This window comes from Chelmon rostratus, chromosome 14 (genome assembly GCF_017976325.1).
Source record: "Chelmon rostratus isolate fCheRos1 chromosome 14, fCheRos1.pri, whole genome shotgun sequence".
Classification (NCBI taxonomy): Eukaryota; Metazoa; Chordata; class Actinopteri; order Chaetodontiformes; family Chaetodontidae; genus Chelmon; species Chelmon rostratus.
In genome coordinates, this window is record NC_055671.1 from 19080171 (window position 1) to 19103363 (window position 23193).

Sequence of the window (23193 nt, forward strand, 5' to 3'; positions counted from 1 at the left end):
TCCAGATATATCTTTTTCTTTCCTTTTGGTGTGTTTGTGTGCATCTTTCAAGGTGTTTCTCTCAGGTATTTTTTTCATCTAAAATTTTGAAAAGTCCCCAAACTGCACAAGGAGTTCTGAGAGGTCAAAGTTTTGTCTTCAAATGTTTTGTTGGCCCAAAAACAAGGATATTCAATATAATGATGCTCCAAATCCTCAAATTTCAGCAAATATTTGGCATTTTTTTCTTGATTTTTATCAAAATAGTTAATCAAATAATTGTTTCGGCTCCAAATTGTTTAAATTTTCCGTTTTTTTTTTTGTCACTTTGTGTGTGGAGTAGCTGCACAGCTCCTGACTGTCTGTTTTAAACGTCTCTTAGATTTCACAGGGTTAAAAACTTTCACCGCGACCATGCATGGTTCGTTTATTGTGGTATCCGGTGGCCATATTTGTGTAATAAATAGATCCTGGCACACAGGAAGCGCGTCACTGCAGGGGTTTTTCTAATGTGTGGCGGCATTTCCCATTTCTGTACATGGTCTGGTGTTTAGGCTGAGCTAGTGAGTGAAAGCTGTCCTCGGCAGCCGCACAGGAAAGGTTTCGCAATGAGTGAGCGATAGACGCGCTCAGTCATCTCAGCAGGGGACGAGACCGCATAACCTGCGGACGGGATCGCAGTCGCCCTCCTCAAGAAGGACAAAACCGAAGCTCTGACGCCCGCCGTTTCTGACCCTCGTGGAGGAGGAGATCCACCAAAAGGTCACCCATGATGGGTTAAAACTCCTCATCAAACCCCAAACCGCAGCCACCAGATAAATCAGGTCAGATAAACACAGTCGTGGAAGTTTGACGTTTCACACTGGAAACAATCCCGGCTGGATCGTCTGAGAATAAATGCAAACACAGACGCCTTTTCCACCACGGCGAGCCCTTGGTGCCTTTTTGACAATGCCGTTATCAAACCGCTAGATTTTTTTTCCCTCCTTCTGCTAACAGGCTCCCACAAGACAGACAAATATGGCTGTGGCCTGAAGTAGTCGCAGTATCTATTGTTTGAGCAAACCAAGCCCTGGAGGAAGTGTGTCTCAAAGAGGATTTATGTCCACTGTGGTCGCCTCATTTCCTCCCGTCTCCCTGTGTCAATATTTTTGTTGCGGATGATTGCCCAAATGTCACAAACAAGTTGTTAATTGTGGAACGTTCTGATAGGAATAAACAAGTACACCATTAATTAGCTCGCTTTAGTACCGATCATTAGAGGTCACTTCTGCCGAGTGAGAGCGTCACCGCAGTCTGGAAGGAGAAAGTTGCCTGCTTGTCTGTCTCCGTCCACTCATTAAGAGAGTGATAACTCATCTCCGAATGCCATCGCGCTGGCTGGATTTGATTTTGCACGCAGTCGCATCCATGTCCCCTGGAGCCGGCTGCAGCAGAGCAGAGTGCCGTCTCTCAGAAGGAGCCCGGAGGTTTTCTCACCGCATGGAGTCTGAGCTGTGATGTCAGATTAAGTGTGAAAAGTGAATCTCGCCCTGCACTCTTTCCTGCCTCTTTCCTCTCTTTCTCTTAACTCCTGTTACCACCTCTACCGCCGTCACGTCTGCATCTTCTGCTTCTGCAGCCTTGTTGTTGTTTGCACCAGCGGTGTTAGCAAACGGAGCAATTAAAGCACAGCGTTATCATGTGCATGCATAACACAGATGCATAAAAACAACCTGGGCAGGAGAGCTGAGGGCTTGTACAAAGAGCTCTTTTAAAGAAATTACATTAATCATGCATCAGAACGGAAGGAAAAGCAATTACAGGCTCAGATGAAAGGTTGCAAAGTCTTTCAGCTGCAAGTCTGTAAAACAAATACTGTTTTGAACATTGCTCTACTACTAAAAGTACAAGCAGCAGTAGTTGTAAATCATTAAGATTTAGTTCCAAAGCCTTCTTCACACTGCCAGGAACAAAATGTTGGTGGTGAAATGCTGAATCCACTATAAATGTATGTATTATAGCATAAATGGCCTAAAAATACTGGAATCAGCTTATAAAATATCTACCAAGAGGAGATGTAAACTTCCCCGAGAGGGCTGAAACCCCTCAAATCCCCCCAAAAGAATACAAAGCATGTGACCTGGGTGTCCTGCTGGTGGTGAAATTTTAAAACAGGTGTCATCTTTTCCTCTCTTGATCCAAACGAACGTGGGTTTCCTTATCAAGATGAAAAACACCAATCACAAATCTTTGCTTTCGCTGCGACATCCTCCCTGACCCACATCTGGGATCAAGTTTCTGTCCTCGCAGGAACGTAAAAATAAAGATGCTGAGTAAAAACTGGACTCAGTGTTTGTGAGCGATATTGCAGTGTAGTATGCATAGTAATACGTGCGCGCGCACACACACACACATGCACACACACAAAGCGTTTCTGTCTGTTAGCTACAAACAGTGGTTACTGATTCATCATGGCCACGGCCCAGATGTTCCAGTGGTGTGTGGCAGCAGTGGACGGTGCTGTTTGTGTGTGTGTGTGTGTGTGTGTGTGTGTGTGTGTGTGTGTATTTGCATGCACAGCACTGGGCGTGTCCTCGCATACATGCGTTCATGCATGCATATGAGCTTTTGTGTGTGTATGTGTGTGTGTGTGTGTAATTGGGGAGTGGGCGGGCTTGTTGGGGGGGGGGGTGTTTGGCCCTTTTTTAAACATAGCTGCGTTGTTATGGTTGCCTGGGCTTTGATGTTGCCCAAACCTCCAACTAAGAGGCTCTCATTTTGGGCTCCTGACTCTGGAGAAGGCAATGACTTCCAGATTGGGAGACCTACTCACTACTCAAGACTGACTGCTGGGGTGGGACGGGCTGTGGGGGGTCATGACGGGCAGAGCAGGTCACCCTGGTGGTACCGGGGGTGACGGTGGATGTACTGAACGCAAGTGGATATGAATCCACAAATCAGAGGACTCGTGCGTCTTGTTAATTTGTCTAGCCTCGTGCTTCAAGTCTGCATTGACTTTTTCTACATTTTATCAAAACCAGAATCTTTTGAATTTCTTTCAAATCAAAATAGTTGTATTTGAATGTTACATTTAGAAGCCATGATTGTTGAAGTTTTAGACTACTGCCATGTTAAAAATTACTTAAAGCATGTGAGTTATATTGTTTTAAACTGAACTTTGAAATTGCAGCAGTTGAAGAAAAATCAGAGAAATTATAGATGTACTTTGGTTGAAGTATTACATTATGAGAGTTGTTCCATTTGAATTTATTCTCCTACTTAAAAGTAAAATCATAATCCATCAAATGTGGTTCATGTTAATAAATAACTAAAAACTGTGTTTCTGCTGTCTCCTGCAGAACTAAAGAGGTTTTCTGGCAAATAATTCACATTTTCATCCTCAGAACTTCAGCAACTTTGCAACAACAGCAGCTTTTAACAGTCATATTAATCATATCAATGTTTTTGTCTTAGTCATCCAGGACAGTTTCAGAATTGGTCGACCTAATGTCACGCAATTCAGGTGTTTCCCACATCTCTGCCTTTTCATGTCACATGCGCTCACCTTCCTCTCTGGAGTCGATAAAATCCATTCTTGTTGAATCTAATACCGTTCTAATCTAATATCGGTCTGATCCAGGAGTTTCCACGGGACGAGATGCTCTGCAAGATTCTTAGGTTTTCCGTGTGAGGAGCCGCCGCCTCATATTCCCCTCATGCTCGCCTCTTTTTTTTTCTTTCTCTTTCTGCGTGCAGGTGTGGGGAATTTTACCGCGCTCGTAGATTCAGGTTTTTTTTCCCCTCCTGTGCACCCACAGACCCCAACACCCATGTGTATATACTCTCTCTGTGTGTGGTTATTCAAGCAGCTTACCCTGACCTCTCAGATGAAGCATAATTGTATTTAGAGTAGCGCCTTTGTGTCTGTTAAAGGACACTGAAGAGGTGCAAAAAATAAAATTTCACTTCCAATTACCTTGACATTTGTCATGCACTACTCTGACAAAAGAAAATCACACATTGTGTGAAATAATCATTGATGAAATAGTTTTTTTCCACTGAATAGCTCCTGAAATCCACGTTGTGCCACAGTGGAGAGATGGCACTCCAGACTGCACCGACATTGAGCCTTTGGACGCAGGTTTCAGAATCTCCACTTTTTGGTGCACATTAAGTTTTACTGTGAGCATTTGATCTGCCACATCTCGCCTGCACGCTCCCTCGCCCCGTCGCCTCTGCAGGCCCTGCTGTCAGCAGTTCAATGTGGCTGCAAACAACCTGAACAGGTGCTTATTAGAAAACATCTCAAGAGAATTAAAAGTGTCAAAGTGAAAAAGGATGCTTAATTTCACAAGTTTTTTTTTTTTTTTTTTTTTTTAGTCTGAGGTGGTGTTTTATTTCGCTTTCATTTAGATGACCCAGGGAAAAAAATGTCATGAAAGGTTTCCAGCTTCTCGCAACAAATTCTTAAAAGATCCAAACTGTGAAGAGTGTTCTCTGCTAATGACTGGCGTTGTAGTTTTCATAGTCATTTTGACTTAGCAGAGGTTGGAAATGGCACAAAGGGCATGATATGAGGAGTACCAAGCAGCCTCAGAGTTGCTTTCCCCTGAGCGAAGCCACCAGTTTATTCTCAAACAGCGCATTTGTCGCAAGAGCTAATTCACACATCACGCAACTTAAACACAATCTATAAATGGTCGTTTCCATTTGTCCTTTGAGGGACGCTTTATTAAGTGCAGCCCCGATTCATCTGATGGCAAAACATGACGCCGTCGTGCTCAGATCTCTTTGTGAGAGAGCCCCTTCCTGCAAAGCAGTTTGATTGCAGCCACTTGAAAGGATTGCAGAGAGCAAGGTGAATCCGCCATTAATTCCCAGCAACTGTTTTTTTTTTTATGTGATTTAATTTTTATTATTTCCGCCACACCAGGGCAAGGATGACTGTGAAAGAAAGAGAGTGAATGGGTGTTTTGAATGTGCCATCTCCGTGAAATGTGAGATTAAAGACATTAGACTCAAAAGCTCTCTGGGAGGAGGGAACAAAAGAGAGGACGCTTTAATTTCCGCTTCAAATATAAAAAGAGACAGATCTACTTAGCGTGTCATCTGAAAACTAAAGAATACATTAGAGGTGTTTTATCAGCATAAGCTCCTCTAAATGAAGGTGTGTGTGTGCGCACGTAAGCGCACGGCTGCGTGTCTCTGCACGCATGTGTATGTGAAATGCATACGTACGAGTGTGCGCGCGTCCGGGTCAAGGTGGAGGGCCGTCATTACAAACAAGTGATGTCTGAGATCCCATTAACTCTTGTATTCAGCAGCAGATTTTGGTTCAAATGGAGAGAAGATAAAAGGCGGCAACAATATGCTGATAAATCAAAGGCCTTTCAAGTGAAATTAGACTACAGAGAGACTGAGGGCTACATTTACGATTTCCTGACGCACATAAAGAGGTGTTGATATCCAATTGGAATTTTTAAAGTAATCGCGTCTTTGAAGTAATCACATCTTTGATGTAATCAACAAACAGGAGATTTATTATTCGGTGCTGCTGCAGTTGCTGTTGGGCGGTGGGTTTCTGCGTGTGTGTGCCTGCTTACGTGATCAATGTATGTACAGCAGGGCTGCGCAGAATGTCACTTTTCTTACATTTGAATCTTTTTCACATGAAGTTTTGAATGTGTGTCATCAGGTTTTATGTCGTTATCCTGATAGAAAAATACAAAATCCTCATTTGATAAAGCGATTCATGGGATTAAATGAGTCTTATTGAATCAGCTTCCTGTACTGAATATGACTCGTCAGTTGACATAGATACATATAAATACACTTAATGTATGTATTGAGAGCTCTGATATAGCCACCTGTCTGTCTGTAGTCAGCACTCTGTAGTCTGTAATCTGATTGGCTACACATCACTAGTAACAGCCTATCAACACTGAAGGTTGCTGTGAGCGAGCGAAGAAAGCTAAGATAGCAGATATAAGCAAAATTGTATTTTCGACTGTCGCTGAACAGAGAACATGAAACCGGGGAATGTGTATCATGTCGCCCACGTGCATGAACAATGGAAACAAAACAGGGCCCCTCTCGTGAGGACATCGCCCCACAGCGCCCCTAGTGGTCAAAAACTCCTCCAGGTACTTTGAAGCCAAGACATCAGTGTAAGAGTATTCAGAAAGGTATTTCCTGCAGAGGGAATTTAAAGGAGGCGACGTCACTCAAATAGCACGCAGCCAAAAACACCACCAACACCAGCACTGCAGAAATGACTTGTGCTGCATTAAATGTGTGTGAGCACGGCAGGCCAATACAGCGCAGCGTCCAAAATGACCATAGAGTTGTTTGAGGACAGCGCACTGGTGGCGCACGATTCCATGCTGTGTCATGATAAACCTCCGTCCTGTTTCCCAGCATCGGTGCTCTCCAGTAAAGCAGCGGTTTTAACACATTATCTCTCCGGCGCGTCCTTGCTGCTGTGCTTTGAACGCGTCTTCACGGTCACTCGCTGCAGAACGTCAATGTGTTTCAGAAGCTTAGAAAATGTGTTGAGCAGATCCTCCATCTGAAAATATCTTTTCACCCCCTCAGACTGTCCTAACAAGACTTCTGAAAGAGCACGTATGTTCCTATTAAAAAAATAAATAAATCAGGGTTCAGGCAGTCAGGGTTAAACCCTGTATTTACTATTGATTTGTACTTTGAATTTATTCCTTGACGATTTATGTCAGCCTGCAAGGGTGGGTAACTCTACTCCTGTAAATTAAAGGGTGAGTGATCTTTTCCCTCCATTGCATGTGTGTGTGTGAGTGAGTGTGTGTGTGTACCTGAACATGTGTGTGTAACTCTTCTGTTTTTTTTTTTTTTAACCAAGCTGCATGTTTCCGTTTCAAAGATGCTGCAAGTGTTATTCAATCTTATGTGAGTGTGTGTGTGTCCCACACATGCAGGTACACACTTGTCTGTCTCAGCTAAGGTAATTATGTGTAAGTTGTGTGAGTGTATGTGTGTGGTGGGGCGAGGAGGGGGGGGGGATTTTTTTTTAAATACAGAGGGGTTGATAATTATGGGTTAAATGAGTGCTCTCAGTCAGCCTCCCTGAGTGTGTGTAAAAAAAGGAAGGCGCAGCTAAAGCCACTTCAAGGCCGGCTAATTACCCCGAGGAAGAGAGGAAACATAAATGGACGATTTTGCGGCTATAATGTTACAGCAAAATGGCTACATCAACCTCAGCACGTGAAACGGAGCCACAGCTACTTTTGAAGGCTCCTAACAGCCCAGCACAGATGTGTTTGCATCCATATGTGCAGAATCAGAGAGACAGAATGTGTGTGTGTGTGTGTGTGTGTGTGTGCCGTGAAGGTGAGTGTGCAGTAATTCACACTTGTGTGTGTTCTGTATGTGCGTAGTATTCACATCTGCTGGACTGTGCGTGTTGTTGACGACAGATGTTTGTGCAGGTTCACTGTTTTCCCAGTCAGCGTGCAACAAGTCTTTTTATGTAACATGTGGAAACTCATTTAGACATTTGTTGACTCCCGCTGACTCTTCACATTCAAAGCTCAGTCTGATTTTAATGTCATCTAACACATGCATTCTAACGGCGCTCGCTGCTGATGCTCTTCACCCAGTTTTGGGATTTTCCCTGCAAAATGTCATCGTCGCTGATGAAGATGTAACATTGCATCATTTCCTATTCCCAGGACAGATGAGCGAATATGTACGTTAGCAGATATGAATGAAAACCCTTTGATTTTTTTTTATATCAAATGGCGATAAAGAGCAGCAAGTGTTTCTGAAGGTTGAAATGCTCTGAAGGCAGCAGAGGCATTCAGGGACAGTTGGAAGGAAACTGTTGATAAAATCTGACCCCACTGACACCTGTCTGCAGAGTCGGGGGCCTTAAAGGATTGCAGATAAACAAGTGGCTTGTGGGATATTTTATGTTTTAAGAGATGAGATCAGCAAAAGTTTCTGATCAGGTTCCATTATCTTGTTAAAATCCTTAAAATTCAATGTACTCCTTCTCCCTCATTAGAAAATCCTGAATCTATGGTCATGCAAATATGTCGTTTCAAAAGTTTAGCCACCTCACAGGAGATGTCTCAGTGTTTGTGCATCGGAGGCTTCCAAAGTTTGCACTTCACACTTGTCTAAGCTGAATATTGGACCAGGATTAGCTTCCAAACTATTGGTGATGTCACCAATCATGCTCGTAGGCCCGCCCTTGAAAACTGGATTTTCAATGAGCAGAGAAATTTTCCTATGTCCGCAGAAGAAGGTGAAAACAGCCTTCTGGTGTCAAACTCTGCACATTCGTCCTTCTGCACAGTGAAGCTCCAACTTTCAACTGAAGGAACAAGAAGAAAAAACATGTTTTGAGTAGAGGGGGACTTCAAATTTAAAGCCCTTGACGTGTTGTACTTCATTGTTAACACATATTCTGATGTCAGTGAACATTTGAGATTTTTAATTCAGAATAAATGTTTAATGCATAAACAACCATCTCCTAAGTACTAAATTAGGGAATCTTTCCCATTGCAAACTTCTATCCAACATGACATGAGTGCATTATTAGTTTGTGATGCTGGAAAACACAGGAATCAGTCGGCATGGAGACGCTGACATCGGGTACGAGCATGGTGTCTAATGAAGTGATATCAGCAGGACAGTCAGTCAAAACCTTTGCATGTTCTTTAAACTCCATCTCAGAGTGCTTCTTCAGATTCTAATAAATGCAGACCGCCTTATCAAAACCTCACCACCTCCACCCTGCTCCCACCCCCGCACAGCCTCCCCCACCCTCAAACCTCCCACCCCTCGGCTCCCCGGTACAGAGGCAGTGCGTTTTGTTTTCGTGTGTCTCAACATTAAAAGCGGTTTAGCAGTTTGATCTTAGCAGCCGTGTAGCATACACATGAGGGTCCGTTTGTGTGTGCTCGCATGTGTGTGTGTGTGTGTGAGTGTTTGGCCAGTGAGAGAGAGTTGAAGATGTAGATGGATAGGAAAGGAGCTGTTGAAAGTGTGTGTATGTGTGCGTGTGTGTTAATGTGGAGTGCGGCGTGTGGAAGCTCTGACTTTAAGTGATAAGGTATTCACTTTGTAACTCAGCAGGGGGCCCAGCGAGTAGCACCAGATCTGCCCCTCAGTAGTGCTGATGTTACACACTTCGCATACACACAGACACTCATGCAAATGGTCACACACACACACACACACACACACACGCATGCTTGCATGTTCATCGCAGTGTACAAAATAAAACAACTTAAAAACTTTTCTCAGAAATATTCATGTACATGAAAATCACTGTCTCTCTGCCAAGCTTTCAAAGACTTAATACAGCTCGGACACACACACACACACACACACACAGATATATCCATCCATACACATCCACCCACAACACACATTCACACTCGCGCAGAAAGACGCATATTTATACTTGCCTCCCACAGAAACAATTACAGTGCCCAGTCCACACCACACACACACACACACACACACACACACACACACACACACACACACACACACACACACACACACACGGCCTGGTTCAAACATACGCAGTGTAACTCTGTCCCAGGCTGCCTGGTTAGCTGCTTCCAACATAGCAAACCGCTGTGACATCTCGTATGTCAGCCAGCATGCTGGGAGCATTAGAAATAACTGGATTTCACGAAAGTTATTGAAAGCCATTTGTAAACAGAAACATGAAAGCAAACAAGCTTGCACGCAGCCTCACTTGATCATCAAAGGCTTATCGATCAAATGGGCCTCCTTCTCCTCCTCCTCCTCCTCCTCCTCCTCCTCCTCCCCCTCCCCCACCTCCCTGCTCCACTGAAAACCAGTGGGTTTCTAAAGTACGGCCCAAACCGTGTTTAAAATGTCCAGCTCTCTTCCCTCCTGTCTTTCGTTCTTGTGTCATGTCCCCACATGTGCAGATAATTGCAGAAAGTATTCAGGGAACGCGACGCTGCATCTTGAAACGTCAGCGGGGGAGAGCTGAGCTTTTCCTGAATCATTTCATGTTCACGTCTGGCTGAGCGTAACGTCTTCTTTAAGCAGATGAAGGAGAGCAAAACGAGCATCCTTGTGATGTTCTCTGGTCCCGCTCAGCAGTCTCTGGCTAAGCGACCTATCTTTCCAAACATCATTAGTAATTAATCATTTCTTTACAAATGAATCAGCAAAAAAAATCTAAGAGAATGTTTATTTCAGTGAAGTATTTTAATCAGCCCTGCTTATTTTCATCATTTTGATAATCTTGTATTATTTTATTACTCCTGCTGCCTCTTATTAACATTTCACTCAACACTTTAATTGCTTCGATATCAGAAGCGGGTCTCTCTGAAGCAGAAGCGATTGGCCGAGCTCACTGTTGTAGATGTTAAATCATGAAGAGGCGCTTCCTGCTGCAGTTGATGATAGGAAGCAGCTACATTTTGAGTGTGCTGGTCTTAAAAAATAACTGTTTCGTGCAATATGTTATGGCCTGATTGCTTCTCAGACCCCGTGCCTCGACGAGTCGAGTGGAGGAAAATGCACGAGAGCATCTAAATTAACTTTGCGTCGTTGTGTCTCGTCAACAGTCCAACAAAGTGTCGGTGGTGCAGCAGTCCCACGGGATGCACCCGCTGACGTCTCTCCTGCCCTACAGCAACGAGCACTTCAGCCCGAGTCCCCCGCACCTGCCCACAGACATGAGCCAGAAGACAGGTGAGACCACACACACACACACACACACACACAGCCGTCATTCCTGATGTTGAATTCTCGTTGAAATCCTGAATTACACACATTTAAGGGGCCCCTCTCACAGACACATATATACACACACACAAGTAAACACAGACATACTCCAGACAGCTGCTGAAATCCTCGTCCACACACACACACTGTGATCCATTTGTGCTGTCGACACATCATTCATCACATCGACACAAATGCAACACACACACACAAGCGTTGTCCCTCTTTGCCGAAACACACACACAAGAAATATAGCAGTATTTTCATCTTCTTGTTGTCTCTCCTTCTATTTCTCATTCCTTCTCTCTCGCACACACACACGCACACACATGCATTACATTCATGTTTGTCAACCCCACCTCCCTCCTCACACATGAACACACACACACACACACACACACACACACACACACACAGGCACGCACACAGTGTGTGAAGTGGCAGCACCGGCTCCGTCAGCCTGTGGCGGTTCCATGGCTGCTCTGAAGTGGCCTGGTCTTCTGAAGGGACCGCCAGCCACACACACACACACACACACACACACAAAGATGGAAACAATTAGAGTGACAATCGCACAAGCCATCGCTGCAGCACACACAAGGTTCTCCTTAGCAAGCGCTGCACATGCAAACACACACTGTGCTCTGTTTGAAAGTCACAAACAAACACACCCTGACATTTAAACACCGAAGGATTTCTGAGTTTCAGGCTTTGCTAAAAGGGTGCTAGTGTTGGTTGGACAATCCGTCTCGCTATGTGTCTCACTTTACATACTTATATTTATCACTTCTTTTAGTGACAAGCAGAAATTATTGTCAGGTCAAACTTTGAAAATCTTAAGACTGCCATTGGATCTGCTGAGCACATTCATCATCCCCAGAAGACCAACCACACATGTGTTAGAGGAGTCTCCACTGATTTTACACATCAAAGTGTGTTTTTAGATCTTGGGGAGCACTGCCGCATATGTGAAAAATGTTCCAGAGGGAGCTGCGCAGAATCCGATAAATCGGTCGGCCGGGTCTGAAGACTGCAAGTTTGAAAATGGGAGAAAAAAATCTCGGTGTTTGGAGTTAGAAAGAAGTGAACTCGCCGGACCTCTTGAGCCCGCTCCTCATCTCTGCTGAAGGCTAGCAGCTCGAAGCTACGTCAGCCGCTGCGAGACCGTTGATGATAACTGTGGCTCACGAGGGGCGAGTGGTTGTCCGTTAATCTCAAGGCCGGTGGTTCAGGCCCCGGCTTCTCCTGCCCACATGCTGAAGTGTCCTTGAGCAAAAAAACTGAACGACAACTTGCTTCCAGAGGCGTGCGTGTGCATGTGCGTGTGTCTGCAAAATCAGTAAAACTAATGGCAAACAAGGTCAATTATTCAGTATTGTAAAGTTTTGTTCACACTCTGCATTAAAGCACACATATTCACTATTAACTTGTTGCTTATTAGCATGCATATTAGCAGCATATTAGCTCTTTATTAGTCTTTATAAAGCACTTATTAATGCCTTATTCTGTTGGTTACAGATCATCATAATTCATGTGCAACAGCTTCCTTACTTACTATCAATAAGGAGTAATTAGGAGGTTATTGAGGGAAGTTAGTTGTAGAATATGGTCATGCAGCAATAAATGACTATATGAATATAATATGCCTGCTAATAAGCAGCTGGTTAATGGTGAATATGTGTACTTTAAGTATGAGGGGGTCAAGCTAATTGGTGGAGCAGTGAATGGGCGCCATTCAGTTCTCTGAATACATCCTGGAGACATAACCTTTGTATTTTGGACGCTTTATTATTATTGGTAATTATATGTTGTGATTCTCTTGGTTTATCAGTGAAGTTTATGAGCTACACTGCAGATCGGAGTCTTTGCTTACAGCCTCCTGTATTGAAGAGGTGTAAGAAAACCCAAATCATTTGTGTGCCTTTTGTTCCAGGCAGCATTTTTCTCCCACATTTTTATCAGTTAGAGCTTCTTTGAAGTGCAGCCAAAAGTTGCTCCTCAGTTAATATGTTGCTGAAATCAGTGGTACTGGTGCTGGTTTATTATACCAGAATTATATAATGCTGGTAATGACTGTTTCATTTAAACGCAAGATGAAGAACAGAACAAAAGGTGCCAGAAACGAATATTAAAAAGGGGAGAGAGTGCAGGCAGGAGTCGGCATCATAGAGCTGGAGTGTCAGATCTCACGGCTGATAACCGTGAAATCGCTCACTGATATGGTGAGGTGAAACTGGCTTTTATTCAGGAACCGCGGCGCCAAAAGATGAAGCTTCTTTTGACAGCGATGACGATGACGAAGCGTTTTTTTTTTTTCCGGAGGAGAGAGGAGCAGAGACAGAGGAAAATCAACCTCCTCTGAACTGACCTCAGGCAATCTTCTGCCTGCTCCGTCTGGAATTTCCCCTGATCCGACAAAGACTCTCTGCTCGTCTGGTCTAGACTCTGTGTGTGTGTTCGTGCGTGCATGTGTGACGCTACAGTGACTCAGCCCTTAATGACAGACTGAGCCACCTGCTTCTTACCCCTTACACACACACACACACACACGCACACACACACACAGCTAACACCTGGCTGCTGCACACAACCTTTCTCACATCATCTCACCTGAATTCTGACTACGTTTCCACTCAGCAACACCATGCAGTGCACACACACACACACAGCCCGCCTTACCTCACTCCTAATATCACTCGTCAGCTCGTCACAGGTAGGGCTTACCTCATCACCGATGCCATTTTTTGGCTCCGTCCTCCGCTCCTCCGCCCTCAGAGCGCTCTCCTGCATCGCTGAGCTCAACGTTGATCAATGAAGTTTTACACCTGTCGACGGAAAACCAGAGGATTAAAGCTGAAGCGCGGAGAGCTCATCATTTCTTCTGCTTGAAGTATCGACTCCTGGGCGCTGGGTCTCCGCTGTGGGAGAACTGAACATACATGAAAAACAAGCAGCAGCATCAGATTTTTAAAGAAGTTTTAGAGATGCAGTGTTCAGTGTATCTGGATAGCTGAGGCCCATTTTCTCATTATTCAAAAACACTTTTCATAGAAATGTGTGTGATAAGTCTCATCAGTTGTTTCACATTGTGACCAGTTCAAACAAAGTGGAGCAGATTTTCCTTCTTTCTCTTGAAAAGAGAGAGGATCCAAAAAAATGCAAAATTTAGAGAAAATAGTATAATTTTGTAGAGTAAGTTTTTTTTAATTCCTCTCTTAATAATTATCTCTGTCAGATTCACCCTGCAGGCCCAGAGTTTGGAGTGATGGTCTAAATAGGCAGGGACTCAAATTACATGAATGACGTCCCCAGTCTGTGCGGACTGTGGCCGCTGCAGGATGTGACGCACGCAGAAATCAGTTTGCTGGCTTGCAGTCCATTTAAGGGGTCAACCACACACACTTCTTCACTACTGGTTCAGGCTGCACAGGTCAAAGCTCACCAAAGATGAGCCAAGATGCAAATTTGCCTTGCTGTCAGATGCAAATGTTTCGTGAGCCCCTTCGTGAGCGTAGAATGGAAGAGATCGGGAGGAGGCGGCCTCGTGCAGAGAGCATACGGTGGCCAGCAGGGACAAAGTTTGAGAAGAGCGTGCCATGAATCAGTGCAGGTTTATGTGAACCGACACAAAACCTGCATTAACTGAATTTATTTTTCAAGTTAAAAGTTTTTTGATAGTCTTTTGATTGTTGTTCAGATTAGTTGCACATCACGGTCACAGATCTCTTCTAATCATTTGATCTGTTGTCATGTCTGCACTCTGTCTCTTTCTCTCACTCTCCAGGCCTCTAATTGTACCACTCATGCATCCCCTGCATGTAAAGGTTGAAGGAGGGTCAGAGACGTGATCACCATTTTTCTTTTTTCTTCTTCTGTCCTTCTCTCCACATCGCCGCACCAGCGATGCATGAAAGCCCAGCGTTGACCTCCAGTATTTAAGTTTCATATTGTCCGTCCTGCTCTTCGTGTCGTCATGTCGGCGTCAGCCAGTTGGCTGTTACTGTGAACGCAGCTCATTGTAGATTGCTGTAATAATCATGCAGCGTGAACAGCGAAAGTCTTTGCTTCTATTTCTGCTCCGAGGTGAAACCTCTCTTTCTTGAACCTCCTTTGTTGTACGTCGAGCTCGCAGCTCTCACTACACTCTCACTGCACGGCTCACTTCCTGTGCTCTTTCCATCAGAGCCCACTGTGTGTTTTCACCGCTGCCTAAAAAAGTCACTGCAGGACGTTCAGCTGTATTTCAGCTTCATAAAACCCTGATTCTCCCTTTTAATTTCCCCGCATTGTGAAAGCAGTCTCTCGCTCACACATCAGACACAAAATGCACTATTTCACTTAAAACTGGCTGCTGAAGCGTTGCGTCATTTGCGGCACATCAGTTTCGCCTCTTCAGGCATCAGAAGCAACTTAATAAACCAGAAAAGTGAAAACATATTTGCAGAAATTTGGGTAAAATAAAGATTTCCCTAATCCCAGCTCTAAATGTAGCTGCAGTGCAGCTTCCACACATGACAGTGAAGGTACAGACGCTGTCACATCTAAGCCCCCCCGCTTTACATCATTGCCCCACGATACTGCAGGAGACTTAAAGTAAGAGACTTACAGTGACACTGCCTGGGATGCAGGGATGCCAGTTGCCGTGGTAACCAGAGAGCCTGTGTCTGTTTATACTGCTATTTTTGCATTCTCATGAAAGCAAACCAGTGAGATCGCAGCAAAGTAAGAATGGAAATGTTTTATTTGCATTTACCAAACATTATAGGATGTAGTTTTGCTGAAAGCATTTGTCTTAGATTTGCCAAACCGGGTTTTAAATTTGGTACATTTATAATTGCGGTTCAGAAATGATCACTAATCTCACACTCTGCGGGGCTGCAGTGCTTGACATTGTGCGACCCAGCTGGTCAGTCCAGTCACTTCAGTCATTTCTTCAGTCAACCGCGACACCGCATTCAACATGCGCGACAGAAGTAGCCGGTCGCAGCCGATCCGGCACCGCCACATTGCTTTGACTGTTGCTCAGATATGACTGTTGGCTCGGACAATGGAGCGTAAAATACAGAGAAAAAGCAGAACTGAAACACGTCTGCTCCCTCTCACACTTTTATGTGCAAGATTAGCTCTGATTAGCACTTACTGTATAGCCTTGTGTGGTCTCCAGGTATTACTGTACGTGTGCTGAAGCAGTGTGAAGTAACTCACTGCAAACTGCACACTCCAGTCACCTGAGCAGAACTTCTGTCGCTGCATTTCTGAGTATTTCCAAGTGGTATTGAAAGAATAAATGTGTATTCTTTATTTTTTTTGTTATTGTCAAACAAAAACAGCATTCCTCTGTTACCATAGAGCTCCACTCTCACTGAAAAACTGTTCAGTCAATGAGCCACACTGCTGCACTGGGTAATTTGTTCCTTTAATACCATACATGCACACACACATGCACACACACACTAGTTTATTTTCGGTGAAACACACATACAGCATCCTGTAGCTGTGACTACTCTCACTGCGTAACCGTGGCTGAAAATAGTCACTTTTGCTATTTTAGGAAATTAAACCTTAACTATATTTTTAGGGCCCATTTTTTAATATACAACATCAGTCAGCGTGGTGCATTCAGGGGCAGGCAGAAGCATCGTTGGTTGGTTTGTTTTCATTCGATTTGTTGTTGAATAATGGCAGCCAAATCCTTTGAGTCAGTTTTTCCTGTTTCCACGTCTGAGTGTACACGTTGAAGTAACTACCTTCTGAAGTAATTTTTGCCTTTTAATTAGTTCAGAGAAAAGGGTTTTTTTGCAGTTTTCTCTGCAAATGAAGCTCTATTCTATACTTTTGTTGTCTTTATGTGTTTCATTTGTGTCCAAAGGAAATCCAAGTTGCTCCACAAACACAAGCACAAAAACACACCACAGGAATACAAATTAAAAAAATGACTAAAGTTAGAGAAGAAAAGTGAAATCAGTGAAAGAATAAGGTAAATGATGAGTAAAGATCAAGCATCCGAACTTATTTAAAGTCACATCCTGCATGGCTGCATGTGCTCTTCCTTTTTCATTTTTGAATTGATGACGAGTGTGTGAGTCACTCTGCATGAAAACAACATGAGAAAAAGGGAAACTGTGTATTTGGAAATGAAATGTGATGAATAATAAGACAAAAAAGAAGAGTCATATTAGAAATGGCTTTTATAATCTGTAGTTTTACACTGTTAAAAAATGACTTTTACTATTACTGGGACTTTTGATGTTCGCGCTTCACTAAAGTTCCTGCACTTGAGTAACATTTGTCAGCTCTCATTACCGCCTTTACAGTAACAAAACACTACAAAGTTTCTTCTGGTCTTGGGCTCTTTTATGTACACCACACAGGCCGGTTGTCAAGTCATTTAAAGGCTCAGATGCTGCAGCACTTGCACTCTCAGTGGTTATAACCACCGCAGCGCATTATCAGTGCAGGATTACTATTTTCATCTCCTCGACACTGCACATGTTCTGATACCGAGCTCACGCAGGGCCGGTTTGACTCAATCGGTTTCCCTTTTGTTTGTTTCCCGAGACGCTGACATGGAGACCGTGAGATAGTTGCTGTAGTTGTCATTAGACGGCTGCTTTAAAAGGGGCATTCCAAAGAAAACTGCCCCATTACTGCTGCTAATTTTCCCCTTCAGGTTTCCCAACAACAAACAGGGCCGATAGCAAGAACGTGACTTACAGAAACCAGCGTCGTTTCCATCACATTCAGATGTGACAGATTAACGGTCAAAATAAAACCCTTGTGCTTTTGTGTTTAAGATTTCAGTTTTCATGTTGGCCCTGCAGTCATTTCAAGCAGCCACTTGGAAAAAAAGATAAGTTCACCATCTTTTTTATTTTCAAAGGAAGCATTAACATTCATTGTTAATGATGCTTTCATTCATAAGTATTCTTAACTGTTAATATCTATCATAAACAGCTTATGGGGCAGTATCTTGAGTTCGTTTGTCAGTTCTTTCTTGAATAATATTAAGAGACAGAAAGTCTGTAGTAGCTCGAGGGCACATTCAGACAGATGAGAGCTCTCCAGCAAGACGGCCGATGTTTTTTTTTTTTTTTTTTTTGCTGGAATAAGGAATCTGTGAAAAGATGGAAGTCCATGCAAATGTACTGCGCTGCTGTTTATGCTGTATCTCTGAGGCTGGACTGCAGCTCTCTTAAATTATCATGGCAGCAAATCTCTGTTTTAATGCTTGCATGATAAACTGTAAATGGCGCAAGCTACAAGTTAGAACGAGTTCTACCGAGAGGTGTTTTCAACCCATTCTATATGTCCACGTCATTTTTTCATATTCAATATTAATTAGCTGCTTGTTGGCATGCATATTAGTAGCATATTGGCTCTTCATTAGTCATTATAAAGCACTTGGCTGTATTCTGCATGAACATATTCTACAACTACTTGGCCATTAACTAAGAGTTTCCCTCAATAGGCTCCTAATTACTGCTTATTGGTAGTATGGAAGTACGTTAATTATGATCTTAATAACCCTAACTAACAGAATAAGGCATTAATAAGTGCTTAATGAGGAGCCAATATGCTGCTAATATGCATTCTGATAAACTAGTCAATGGTGAAAATATTTACATATTTAATATGTGACCAGAAAAATCCTCAACATGTGCACACATAGTTAACTTGCAGGCTTATACTTTTACTTTATATCAAAGCACCAGATACTTATGTTATATGTTCATGCGAGCCATAGAGGTGCTCAACTGGGACTCACGTAATATTGTCTCTGGGAAAAATAAATGGCTCCTTGCACTTCGCTTCTCTATAGTCACAAAATGTTGCACTTATTTAACTGTCCGACGATGCATTGGCAAACGATGGAGCTCTGTGCTGCACGGAGCCAGAATCCAAACTTTTCCAACTTGTCTGTTGTGCGTGTTTGTTTGCCTCAGCGCTGTCACAGACATAGAGGAAGGGGGTCCGTGCTTTGTCGCGCCGTGCTGTCAGTCTGAACTCAGCCCTGTGTTTATAATAGGTGGAATTTCATCCTGATAAAGACCTCTGTCTGTGACACAAGCTGCTGAGAAACCTCCACCATGATGTAACCGTGACACGTGCAGACCTGTGATGGAAGATTTAACAGCAAGGATCAGAGAGCCAAAAAGCCCTTCTGCCTCCTTTAGTGTTCTCACGGCTCTTTTTAAAGGCATTCGTCACATGTCTTCTGAGTAATGTACTGCACAAGACACTTATGATATCTCATCGGCAAGCCATTACTGTCTTGTTTTAAACCAATTTGATTCACGCTCAGTTAGCTCCGTCAAGCTTCAACTCAGTCAAGTATATTTATTTGCACAAGCCAGATTATTAGAATAGTAAATGCGTGAGAAGTAAAGTGGAGAAGAGGGCGAGGATGACTCTCGGAGGGATCCATAAAAGTAATATAGGAGGGTGGATCAATTCTGGGAAGGGAAGGATGGGAGGTGGAGGGAAAAGAGTTGTAATGAAGGAGGGACAAGGGGGTAAAAGGTAAAAGAGAGGTGAGAAGGAGGACGAGAACAGGAGTAAGAGGGTCTGGACAGTGGAAGGGCGGAGGGCCGTAAGAAAGGATGAGGGAGGAGAGGAGAAGGGAGGAAGGGCGTGGTGGGACAGACGGAGGGAGGGGAGGAAGGCTCGGAGTGGTGAGACAGGTCGACTGACTGAGTCACATTCCTGACGTCCAGATTTATGGTGGCTCGGGGTCCTGAAACAGGCCCGGAGCCGCGGCCAAATTACAGTCATCGAGAGCATTCCTCTGCTGCAAACACAGGTTAGCAGCCGGGCCGCGCTAAGTGCTAGGTGCTGCCTGTTGACAAATGACTTCCTTTGAAGGGCACAAAGAGGGAGACAGAGAGAGACTGGATATTTACTGTGTGAGGGCAGAGAGTCGAGCTGTCTGTGTTTCTTTTGTTGGAAAACATTTTTGCTAAAAGTAGAGATGAAGCATGTGAGATGGTTTGTTTGTGTGCATGTTTGGGTGTGTGTCTGCCCGTGTCTGTGTGTGTTTTTCAAATGTGGGAACTTTTACCACAGCCAGTAACTGGTGTAGAATAAACCAGTGAAACCAACTGGCGACATCAGCTCCCAGTGGAGGGTCCCACGCGCGCACACACACACACACACACACACACACACACACACACACAGCGTCGCCTCACACAAGCACACACTGCGACGGGATGGGAACAGAAGTGTGTGACCTCTGTTAAGGGTATCTTTGTGTTTAAATACCAGGTTCCCAGACTGCTAATAGCGCTAATAGTCCATGGGACCCGGGGCCACAGCCAGGGGCCGCTGACCTCACCTAATGAGTGTGTGTGTCAAAGAGTGTGTTTAAAAGACAAAAGACGAAGAAATTATTTATTAAGTGTGTGTCTGTGTGTAAGAAAGAGAGAAAGAGTGATTACACTGATGTTAATGTGTTTGTGTGTGTGTGTGTGTGTGTGTGTGTGTGTGTGTGTGTGTGTGTGTGTGTGTGTGTGTGTGTGTGTGTGTGTGTGTGTGTGTGTCCAGGCGTTCACAGGCACCAGTCCCAGGACCTCTCGGGGTACTACTCCCTCCCTCCAGGCGGCGTCGGCCAGATCACTCCCTCTATGGGCTGGTGAGTCTCTCTCACACACACTCTCACACACACACACACACACACACACACACACACACACACACAGTGACTCACTCACTCCTTTGTGTACTCATGATGATTGTGTTCTAACTCAGTCTTTCCCTAACATTAAAGGTCTGTCTGTTACGTGGTGGAAGCTGAGGTAGAGCTGAAACTATTAGCTGATTAATCAATTAGTCAATAGGGGGAAAATAAATATGCAGCTAATATGCAAAAATGGGGACAAGTCACTGACTCCAGCCTCTAAATGTAAATATTTTCCTGGTTAGCATTTAGTGACAGTAAACTGAATACATCTAATAAAAGAAGCAATTAGATTTTTCACCACTTTCTCACGTTTTATAGACCAAACAATTAGCGGATTGATCTTGAAACTAATCTGCAGCATTAGAACTGATGAGCAGTAGCTGTAATTTGCAGTGTAGTAAATTTGTGAAACTTTACACCAAATAGGAAACAATAAAGCAGCTCGATGTTGTCTTTTCAAAATGTTTTACCTGATAATACAGATGAAACTCATTTTTCACCCCAAAATTCACTTGTTCCAGCTGTTTAAATGGCTGCTTTTCTTTGTTTTCCATCACAGTGAACTGAATACTATGAGTTTTAGACTGTTAATTAATTCAAATATGTCAACTTTTGGGAAATAAATCCACATTTTTCACTTTTTTCTGATGTTTTAGTGACCAAATAGTCGAGAGACTATCAGCAGTTTAATTAAAACTGAAGATCATCTTTTGTCCCAGGCCAAGTCCAAACAGAATGTGCAGCATGAACCTGTGACCTCTGACCCTCGAACACTAATTTTCCCAGAAAAGTCTTCTGCTAATCCTCACAACCTCACTTCAACCTTCCCGAACGCAATCATCATCATCATTATTATCTTCTCGCACACGTTCACATACACACCGTGACCCAGGTCAGTGTTGCATACATCACTGTCTCACCTGGTGTCAGAGGAGCAAACCCAAGGCCCCCGTTGGCATGGAAACCACCTCCTTTGATCCTCTGTGTTTAGGACTCTTACTCCAAGCTGTGGCCTCTGGTCAGAACAAAAGGAATGTGGACAAATGCAAGATTTAAATGAAATGTCAACCAAAAAACTTTGTCACTGACATTCACCTCTGAATGCGTGTTTTTACTGACTGAAATCAAATTATTGATAAGAGACTGGATTAAACTGGATGTTGTTGCCTAGAAATCACCTTCATGCAATATGCTGGACTTGCTGGTTCAGGTAGATTCTGGCCTTCAAATAACTAGCAAAAAAACCCAAAATTTTATAACATAAATTCTCCACGTTTTAAAGCGGCAGCAGCAGCATAGGAAGTTCTGCAGTGCTGGACGTCTGCAGCAGCCACATCTGTTCCATATTCAGTTGTTTCATTTCGAGTTTCCATCAGTTCTGAGTCAATTGTGAGCTCGCGATGTCGTGCTGGTTGATTGTGAACTTATAATGTCAGACTTCCATTGATTTATGGATCAGCACAAAACCATTTATTACAACCTACAGTATCTGTGCCTGGACAAAGTCCCCTGCAGGAACAGTGGAAGGCTTACATCAAATGTCATGGAGATTTGGAACAGGAGCTTAAAACTCTGTGTGTGTGTGTGTGTGTGTGTGTGTGTGTGTGTGTGTGTGTGTGTGTGTGTGTGTGTGTGTGTGTGTGTGTGTGTGTGTGTGTGTGTGTGTGTGTGTGTGTTTTTTGTGTTTCTGTAGGACGAGCTGTCCGTCCCCCAGACGGTTCCCAAGTCTGTGATTTATAGACGTTTTATCTTTTTCACACGCTTCACTATGGATTTTCACAAATATTATTAACAGCTAATCTCCTTTAACCCAGATTATCTGCTTGTTTTGGCCCCTCGTAGTGGGCTTCTTTGCTGGAGGAGGGGAGAACTCAAAAGAATCAGCGCTTAAATGTCAAACCCTTGTTTTGACTATTAGCCTGGTCTCTTCTACTGTCCCTCCATGACCACCTCTGTGTGTCCCCCCCCGGGCCTGCCAGCTGGTAGGGTGAGTCGCCTCGGACCAGGAAGGGGGTCAGGAATTACTTGAGATGCGTTTGGTTGTTTGTCAGGATGCAGCTTTGCAGTGGCGACCGCTGTGACGGGAGCTTGAGTCTCACAAACATGCTGCATTATTAAATACAGTGTGAAACAAGAGCTGAAGGGGGTGTGAGAAAGCCTCTTTAACTGGTGTCAGGCAAAGCTGAGTGAGACTGCAGCACAGCCTCCTGCTGTCTGTTTGAGGGAAGATGGCCTGAAGATCGCAAGGAGCTGGTTCATACGTCAGACCTCGCCGTAAGGGGGGGTGACATGCCGACATAGAGAGGGGCAATAGGATAGTTGTGTAGCAATTAATAGAGCTCATCCACACAATCGGCCAATCACAGCGTCAGATTGCGCCTCATGGAGGCGTCGGGGGATGGGGTTTCAGAAACTATCGGACCAGCAGTCCTGATAAAGTGTGCTGCGCCTTTAAGTGACACAAGCAGTTAAAGTTGCATTTTTACAGCTCGGCAATAAGAACAGACAGCTCTGGCAAAAGGATAACACATCACCAATTACTGTAGTAATAAGAGACCTAAAGTACAAAATTTTCAGCCCTTGTTGCAGAAATGTCTTGTTTGCTTTGAAATTGCAACCGTGAGGGAGTCTGAAGATTGGGCGTGCCGAAAATCTGTACTAACGGGCAGAAAGCAGGAAAATAGAGCCAAAATTCACATTTTATGGACACTTTTGTGCAGTAGAAATGTGCGTATTGGTCCTTTAACACAGCAGCCAAAGAGCAGGAGAGCAGTGAGAAGTCCCTGTGAGGCCTT

At 43.9% G+C, this 23193-nt stretch overlaps 1 protein-coding gene across 6 annotated transcripts in view; it reads left to right on the forward strand.

Annotated features, from left to right (window-relative positions):
* tcf7 (transcription factor 7) overlaps positions 1 to 23193 on the forward strand; it is a 73113-nt gene that overhangs the window by 34338 nt on the left and 15582 nt on the right. For all 6 annotated transcript variants that reach the window (XM_041951987.1, XM_041951984.1, XM_041951986.1 and 3 more), the window contains exons 4-5: positions 10560 to 10686; positions 20263 to 20350. In XM_041951987.1, the coding sequence (XP_041807921.1) occupies positions 10560 to 10686; positions 20263 to 20350 (215 nt within the window). The remainder of the gene's footprint in view (positions 1 to 10559; positions 10687 to 20262; positions 20351 to 23193) is intronic.